The 9,128-nt window shown below is 39.2% G+C and overlaps 1 protein-coding gene across 2 annotated transcripts in view; it reads left to right on the top strand.

The window, feature by feature from the left end:
- The window catches only part of LOC102201629 (oxysterol-binding protein-related protein 10), an 89,748-nt gene that overhangs the window by 28,649 nt on the left and 51,971 nt on the right, over positions 1–9,128 (top strand). For both annotated transcript variants that reach the window (XM_005740721.1, XM_005740720.1), the window contains exons 3-4: positions 6,437–6,516; positions 8,946–9,014. In XM_005740721.1, coding sequence (XP_005740778.1) covers positions 6,437–6,516; positions 8,946–9,014 — 149 coding nt within the window. The remainder of the gene's footprint in view (positions 1–6,436; positions 6,517–8,945; positions 9,015–9,128) is intronic.

Below are 9,128 nucleotides of genomic sequence, written 5' to 3'. Positions count from 1 at the left end.
ATGAGAACAGCTCCACTGTTACTTTGGTCCAACCAAGTTTCTGTTAAAAACATAAAATCAAGGCTGTGCTCAGTGATTAAATCATTAATTAAAAATGTTTTCCCAGCTAAAGATCTAACGTTTAATAAAGCCAACTTAAGTGTTTTTAGAGGTATTATTTGCCCCCTCGTGTTTGGGAGCGGTCAATGTAACTTCAATTGCTCTGTTGAGGGCGGGGCTCAATGGCGAACCTTTGGTTGCTCTGGTGGGGGGTTTATGGGGGACAAAAACGGATTGGACCGGGGGGTAGATCTGAGCCCAGCATTGACCCACTCCATCATCTCCTCAGTGAATTTCAGGTGTGGCGAGGAGGGAGAAAGGGAGGTGGAGGAGGGAGATGGCCTGTCAGGGGTTTGGGGGACAGGGGAAGGTCGTGGTCCCTGGTCCTGGTCGTTGGTGTTGTTGAGAGAGTTGGAGGCAAATAGGGACCCCTCTTCTTGCCTCTGATGTCTCTCCTTTCTGAAGCTTTTCCGGCGTGGGGGCAGATGAGGCTCCTCCTCAAGGTTTCTGCTGGGCTTTGTCTGTTCTTGGAGTACTGTTTGTTCCTCTTTATGAGATAACTCCTCGTTTATCTCAGCCTTGGCACCAAGCACAGATGGATGACGTATGGAATAAAACAAGTTGGAGGTGAACGGTTTCACCCCTGACTTGTTAAAATTAAATCCATTTGCTTTAAACAGATGCCTGCGTTCCCAAAAAATATTAAAATTGTTGATAAAATGCACTGAGTGGTCAGTACATGCTGATATAAGCCATTTATTCAGTGCAAGCAACCTGCTGAATCTCTCGTCTCCTCCAGCAAACTTTTCCCACTTAGTTTTGCTGGTGACCTTAACTTCTTTGGCCTGTGGAGATAACGCTGTGTGGATTGTGATCAATAAACAGATTCTTGTAACCTCAGTGCAGTTTTGTACCTAAAACTTAATAATTTACAAATGTGCTACAAGTGAGTATTTATCCATTTGTATCACTGCAAAACAACAATAATTCAAATAGTTTGACATTTTTAAGTTAAAAATACATAGAAATTAAACAAAAACAGATAAATGTGGCCTTTATTGCACATTAATCTTGAAATTTAGAAACGTTACAAAAAGTTAAAGAAAATACATTTGACTTTTGACTTTTTTTTCTGGTTTTACATGCAGCGTGACGTATTTTAATACAAGAAGCACTCCAAGAGCGCAAACCTCCACCAAGCTTACTCACTCTTGGGAAGTATTCACTATGAAGGGAATAGCATTGTACTTGGTACATTATGTAGAAGTGGGTGATAGATAACAGGTGTTTGTGAGGATTAAACTCCATAACATTATTCTCCAATATATTTCTCTTTCTCTTGAAAATGCTTTTTCGGTCAAACTGGCAAAAACGTTGATGTCAAATGTAAAAGTGAGATGACATGATATGTTGATGCAAACAATAATGTGATATATGAAATTCCCATATACAAGTATAATTTCTTACAGTTCTTATGGTTTTACCTTATATGACCTTGAAGAAGAGGTCAGAGTTAATAATCAGATATTTAGAATTCCCGTATGTCATTCCCCATATAAATGAATGTTTTCAATACAAACAACTGCAGTAAGAAGCATAGTTTTAAAAAGGATTCACTTTTACCTTCAGATCAGATCAGCTCAGAGGTCAAATATCACATGATATTTGAAATCCTTACACAGTACTTTCTATCTGTTGACAACACACAACACACTTGTAAGAATCAGTTTCTAAGTTATGAGCCTTTTTGTCAATTTGTGATCATTAAATTATTCAGTTGACCTTGAACACCTTGGTGGATGTCTGGCAAATGTCGATATATTAGCATTAACATGATCCCACTCCACACCTACACCTAAACTACACCTACACTGTTGTATCAGAATGAACTCTTTTCGAGCTATTGTGTTTGCAGACACAATGGCATGGATGCAAACACCTCCAAAAACAAGCCTTCTTGGTGAAGGTAATGATTTTTTTTTTTTGTATTACTATGATGAGATTAACCAGAACGCCAGGAATAGGTTAACAGTTGCCCAAACCACTGCTGCATTTTCTTCTTGCCAGCACTGAGGACACATCCATTGCCTTTGAAATAGTTAGTTGGCACCTCCTGGGAGCCTGGGTTGAGATGGGAAGCCTTATTTTCTGACTGAGGAGCAAGTTTGATTAAAAGTGAAAAAGAACGCGTAGCATGACTTCACACATTGTACGTGTTTAATAAAACTGGCACAGCGTTCGTTCAGATGTCAGCGCTAATCCTGTTGGCATGCTATAGCTTATTTTTGATGCGACTGCTGCTCTTCCAGAGCATTTTGGTTGGAGCTTGTGATCTTGAAATTTTATTCTCATGCTGGAGATGTGCCAACACGAATAGACTTCTGACAGAAACTTTTTGGCTCGGTGGCTGGCATGAAATAAGGAAACCTTACACTGAACCAAGTGCCGTGCACTGAACAGTCCGGAATAAATATACATACCTTTCGAGGCTGGCACCTGCTGCTTCAGACACATGTTTAATTCAGCGTGTGCAGAGTGGGAGTGCTGTTCTGGTTCAGGTTCAGCTGAGATTTATAAGTAATAAAAACTTTAGTTATGCCTCAGTTTACTTTGTGCTTATGTGCATTTTATCTTTTCTTCTGACAGTTATGTCTTAGTCAGAGTCACTAAAAGCAGCAGAATATTTGAAGTTGTGAGGGATGTTCAGTTTGAACTTTCTCTGTGTGTTTTTTTTCTCTCGCTGTTCTGGCTCATTGAACTCAAAACATTCAGAGTTCAGTGTAGTAGTTTAAATCTGATTGAAGCCCATCTTTCTGGTAAACTTGAAGCAGTGTTTACGCTGTGATCTATAAATAAGTCTTGTGGGCCTATTGTGCTCATTCATGCGAGGATTTTGTAAAGACTTTAGGTGTCCCACTCCTGTTTTTCTGTTCCGCAAAGATGCTCCCAAGTGCTGCTGTGAGCCTCAGATGGACCGTTTGGTAAAGTTGGCATCTGGACAGACTTTACAGCATTATTTTTATTGTGTGACCTGCATAATTAGAACAAAAAGCAGAATGAAATGGCCCTTAAACAGATAAGCATAAAATCTAAGGAGTTATTGGGGTTTCTTTTTTATTAGCCTTTTATGCCTTTCCTTATTTTTCTGCCATGTGAGCATACACACTTGCCAGCCACTTTAGTTGCTTAGTTGCATATATCATATATCTATAAGCAGCCAATCACAAGCCAGCAACTCGGTACATTTATGCATGCAGACATGGTCACGATGACCCTGAATGTGGCCTGGTTGTTGGTGCCAGACAGCCTGGACTGAGCGTTTAGGAAAATTCTGTGATTTTCACACACAACCATCTCTGACCCAAAAAAGGTGCCTTTCTTATCAGCTGAGAACAGGAAGGTGAGGGTTTAATTACGCAGACTCACCAAAGTTAAACAACAGAAGATTGTAGAACAGAAAGCTCTACAAATTGTCCCCTTGACTGCACCAAAAGAGTTGAGAGAAGTATCTGTTTTGTAAAGTGGAACAGAGAAATTGCTAATATGAGCACAGTCTATCTAGCAGCTGTGAGTGAATGTTAGCGCAGTCCTCATCCTCACAAGCAGTGCAACTTTGTTTACTAGCTGGTTCTGTCACAGGCACAAATTCACACATTATCAACCGCCACTGGATGAATATGTTCTTGTCCAGCTGAGTGTGGCTGCTTACTTTTTGCAATTTGTTCAGCTGCCAAAAAAGAAATATGTGCTTTTTCTAAAGTTGCTTTCCTGAGCTTGTATTCTTCAACGTTTCACGGTTCAAGGTCTTTAAGCTCCAGGTGCTTTGTGATGAAAAGCAGCTTTAGCTTAGCTGGATTCATGACTTCAGGTGACAGGTGACACATTTTTGTTTTCTGTTGCTGTTCTCAGTTAAACCAAAGTTGAGATGACTTTGATTAGTTTAGCTGATTTGGGCTTAGCCCCACTTGTAGTAAAGTAAAGTAGTAAAAATGCATCTGTTGTCACTATCTAGGTAGGCTAACGGCTGGAATGTGTATCAGGTGCGTCCTGAGGAAAGTGATCAAAGTGAGTTATGGACAACAGATTTATGTGATTTATGTGATATGTCACAGTCATATGAGGTTTTATTGGCCCAAATGTTGAATGAGCGTCTTTATTTTATGGCATAGTCGGTCACATGTAGTTACAGACGTTTTTTTTTTTGATCAAGGTCTTTTTAATGAACAAAGAATTTCTTCCAACAACAATTATGGCAAAATTAACAAACAGTTGTGCCCCCATCCCCCCACCCACCCAGAACAGTGTAACTAAAACCCAGCCAGAGAGGAAAGGAGAGATAAAATAACATAAAATAAAAAAAAATTACAGATACAAAGTAAATAATAAAATAAATGAATAACAGCAAGAGAAAAAAACAAAACAAAACAAAAAAAAACAAAACACGCACATTAAGCAATAGTAGCACATTAAGCAATAGTATAATTACAGACGTTTTTAATGATATGCCTAACATTTTTTTTTAGTTTATCATCAGGTCATACCTGTTTCAGGTGTATTTTAATGAATTTAAAGGCATTTTACTTCATAATGTAAAATGGTTTTTTTGGTTCCTTTCTATTGTTTGCTATATTGAAATATTGAAATAAAAGAAGTGCAGAATGACATCTGGCCTGCGTGCATCAAAGCTTTTTTCTACTGTTTGTACTCCAGCTCGAGTTGACCTGCTGTCTTACTTTTATCAGTGCCATCACAGTTATTTTTTCTCTAATAATTAGTCAGTGAAATGAGATCAGGTGGATTTCCGTTCTGCCCTGGAAGAGGTCAAAGCAAGCAGACAGTCAGCGTCTTCTTCAGCCTGAGGCTGCAACTCACTGCATTAGTCAGCAAATCTGGCGGTTTGTGTTTGGATAGCGGCCTGGATTGTTTCTGTGCTGAGGGGAAAAACCACATGCAAGCTGAGCAAAGTGGCCGAATGAGTTGCTGGTGTTTCTTGAATACTGAGTGTTCAATTTGGCGTGGACAGGAAAATGAAGAGGTTCAAATGTGATAGCAGCTCTCAGGACATCATTCAGAAAGTAACATGATCAAATATTCAGGAACACAGTCAGCAAGTTCAGTGATCATTCAAAAGCAAATGAGATTGCTGGCATCCTGCAGGTTGACCTCACTGATGCCTCATTTGCAGCCCTCATCGCCCTTTGGCGAAGTTTATAGCTTAAAGCAGTAGCCGGTTCACTCCATCTCAAACCGTAATCTAGATCCTTATTTATTTTACACTTGTGTACCCTGAACTCTGTTGTAGCTACACCCATTAGGCTTAGCTTAGCAAAAAGCCTGGAAAGCAAAGAGCATAATTCTGCATTGCTATGCTGCACCACTGTTTAACATGTTTGATCCATACAAATCGAAAAGTGTAACGGGGTCATGTGGGGATTTGTGCGTGGCTACTTTTTAGTAGCTGTTTAGTGCCACAGCTGGAGAATGAAACCTATGAAACATGTTAATTAGCTAGCTTTTGAGGCGCTAGTAGGTTGATTTTTTATTTATTTATTTTTTATCTTTGGCAGAATGAGGATAAGCTAAGCTAACTATGTGTTGGCTGTTTTATTCTCTGCTCTTTGTTTTTTTGCGGCATACAGACTCATTGCTGCCTTTTGGGGTTAATTAAGTCTTTGGTTAAACTTGCTTAAGAATTTTGATTTAACATAAAGTAAAGAAGGCTGCTGGTTGTTTAAAAAAGGTAAAAACCAACTTGTTTACGTTGTCTGTTTGAAGCACTGTAAAACATGTGTGGGAACATCTTTGCCTTGTTTGATGCTAAACCCTTAGTCACTGTGTAGTTTCACTTGGATTTGATCTAATGGTCTCATCCTGTGAAGGAACTAAAGCTATTTACATGTGAGTAAATAGATAACATATAAATCTGGGATGATTTACTAATCATTAACTCATTAGTCAATAAATTTCAGTTTTGAAATGGTTATTTATTAAGGCAAAGGCTGATTAGGTTCCAGTGCTTGCACCTGGGCATTTTCACTGCAATGTATCCTTAAGCCACTTAACACTGATCTATGAATTATTCAAGCATAAAAAAGGCAGATGGACGAGTGTTGTGTTTACACTAAGACAGTTTAGCAAAAACACTGAAATGCAGTTGGGCTGCATTTCAGTGTCTTGAACCCTTAATAAAGTCCCCTGTCTGCAGCCGTGACTCTGTCTCACTTCATGCCGATAATAAGTGCTTGTTAACCATTGGTAGATGTGGACACTTGAAGGCTTTCTTATAGCTGTGTATTGATCGGCACCTGAACTCATGCACTAGTTTGTTAGTCGAGTCAGGAGCATATGGGTTTTCATTTTTTTAATTAGTTTTTGTTCTGTGTGTGTTTTTCTGTAGCCTCTGATGCCAAGGAGCAGCAGTTTTGGATCAGCCAGCTCCAAGCATGTGCCAGACGTCACTCTGACAGCAGTGCCAAGGTAAAACACACACACACACACAGACACAGAAACATGTTATAAACATGACCCTGGTCTAAGCTCTTGGTGTCTGTTGCTGAGGAAGATAAGTCAGCAGAGAACCTTGACATTTCCCTCGAGATTAATGTTCTGTTGTGTGTCTGTTTATAAAGGCCTGAAATAGAATACTGTTGCAAACTCATACTGGGTTCAGTACAAAGTTTTTTTTTGTTGTTTTTGTTTATTTGTTTTTGACAGGAGTAGGATTTTCCTCAGGTGGAAAACTCTGTGCAGCGTACCTAAAGGAATTCCTGCCCTCTTTCTTTTTATTCTGCTTTTAAGCGGCTGGCTTTGAGTAAATGGAAAAGTGACAGATTTCTTCCTGTCATTTTAAGTTTCAATTGGTGTCTTAATTAACGACCCATCACAAGATACAGTCTAGATCATAATACTCCTGATCTTATTTAGTCGTGAACTGGATTAATTTGTCCCAGATTTGGCTGTTTGCGAGCTTCCTTAACTTCTCAGTTGATTTTAATTGACAACAAAATCTTTCTTTCAGCACTTCGCGCGCTACAATAACCTGTGACTTGCTATGGATTGTGAGCCAGATGAGCTATTACTGTTTTTATTATTTCTTCCTGTCATTGATTCGTAGTCATAGTGCACTAAAATATCATTTTTTCCGCTTCTTTAAAAACAAAAAACAAGTGACTTCAAAGAGTTATTGGGTTATAGCTTCCCAAAGCGTTTGTGTTATAGCAGGATAAACAACAATGAACTCCGGCTGCATCCTGAATTTCAAAGTGAGTGTAGTACATTGGCTCTTGTACTTATTTGACAATGATCTTGGATGGTGATGAAACAAACTGAAATGGATGACATGAAAGTAATAGTGCTGAATGGTTTTAACCTCGACACACTGCGCGTGGCATCTTCTTTCGGGTGATTTACAGAGGTTTGTTACATTTTCCGATTCTTCTCTGCACTCGCCCTATGAATGCTCATCACAGTGAGCATATCTGCAGTCAGAAGACTTTATTAAATGGCATCCAGATAAATGCCACATCTCTGCCGACAACAAGTACTGTTACGTTTCCAGATGAACTATGTGCCTCTGACTTTGTGAGCGACTCATTCGAAAAGGAAACAAATAATATGAAAAAGAAAGTGAACGAGACATACAGAAATGTGTTAATGTACGCAAGAAATAAAATGAAAACGGCAACAAAAGTGAGGCTGACACCCTTTGCCCAACTCATCTCATCTGTCTTGTGAAGCTTTGCCTGCTGATTAATCTGACAATATTTTTAGTCCTTCCTTTGATTTAGTGATTTAGGGAAATATCGTGTAGTAGAGCGCTCCTGCTGCTTTAATAAAGGATGCATGTGCAGCTAAGAGTCCCTGGCGTCACTGTCCTCTTCTTATCTCTGTATGCTCACTCCAGATGGATTACTGAGTTGGGTGCATTATAACTACCTTCATCAAAAACTGTATTTTTTTTCCAAATATGGATTTCATGGAATAATGTTTGGGCCATTGCTTCTTTGGGGGTTTAGTGTGGTCGTCAAGGGATTAGTTCTATGTGTGTCGGTGTGTGTGTGCTGCCTGTATCTCTGTGGGGTGTATCCCCATTCGTCTGATCCAGTGGAGAATGAGGCTTGTTATAGAGCTCCTTGTGGAGCTCCACAGCCGGTGGTGACAGTGTGAAAATCAGCAGTGCATGAACAAGAGAAAAAAATCCAAACTGTGTTATTTCTGCAAACTTTTGGTATTAAAGTTAGGTTTTTGCGTCAGATTGCAGTTACTCAGAATGTACTTCATCGTTTGTTTTTTGAGTAAAGTTTAGAGCTGATCCTATTAGCCACTTCATTATATGAACATCTGCACAAACTGTTAGTTTGGAGAAGCTTGTTTGAGGCTATCACTATCTGGTACTGCAATGCTGGAATATGTAGAGTTCACAGCGTTTATCTTTTGAGTTATCTCTTTTGTGCCTCGTAAAATTGCAGCAGTAAGGTAACAACTTTTGCTCTGAGGGTGAGGTTTCTGATTTTTGGTTTGTTTTGGACTTTTTCCAAGTTTCTCTCTTTGTTTTCCAAACAATTTGGGATCTTCCATGAAAGCTAAGGTCAAATGCAGTAATCTGCTAGATACCAAAGTATTCTGAGGTACTATCTTTGCGAATGATCTCAACCCACAGGAAAGAACACCCACCAGTGATACACATTGCCAAGGGGTTGCTAAGTGGACTTCTGGGCTAATTTATATTCTCGAACATAGATAAAGCCTACAGGATAAAAAGAGAAACAAACTTTTAGATTTAGATTTTAATCACCATAATATTTTACTTGTAATGCAAAGATTTTTGAGTGTAGTGATTTTCCTGGCATCTGCTTTTTTCAAATAGGTTTTCTTCTTTTTTACTTAGTTTATGCTTTTTGTTTCAGGTGAGGAAGCTAAAGGGCTCAGATGAACACTTGAGTGTGGAAAGAGCAGGAGGAGGCCAGGAGCTGCTGGTGAGTAAATGACAGACAAATATTACACACACACACACACACACACACACACACACACACACACACACACACACACACACAGGTTCACCTTCAAATGCTTCAAATGTTAAACCA

This window comes from Pundamilia nyererei, unplaced genomic scaffold (genome assembly GCF_000239375.1).
Source record: "Pundamilia nyererei isolate P.nyererei 1_Seehausen unplaced genomic scaffold, PunNye1.0 scaffold00102, whole genome shotgun sequence".
Taxonomy (NCBI): Eukaryota; Metazoa; Chordata; class Actinopteri; order Cichliformes; family Cichlidae; genus Pundamilia; species Pundamilia nyererei.
The sequence above is the reverse complement of the archived record's forward strand: the minus strand, read 5'-3'. Positions and strand labels throughout refer to the sequence as shown.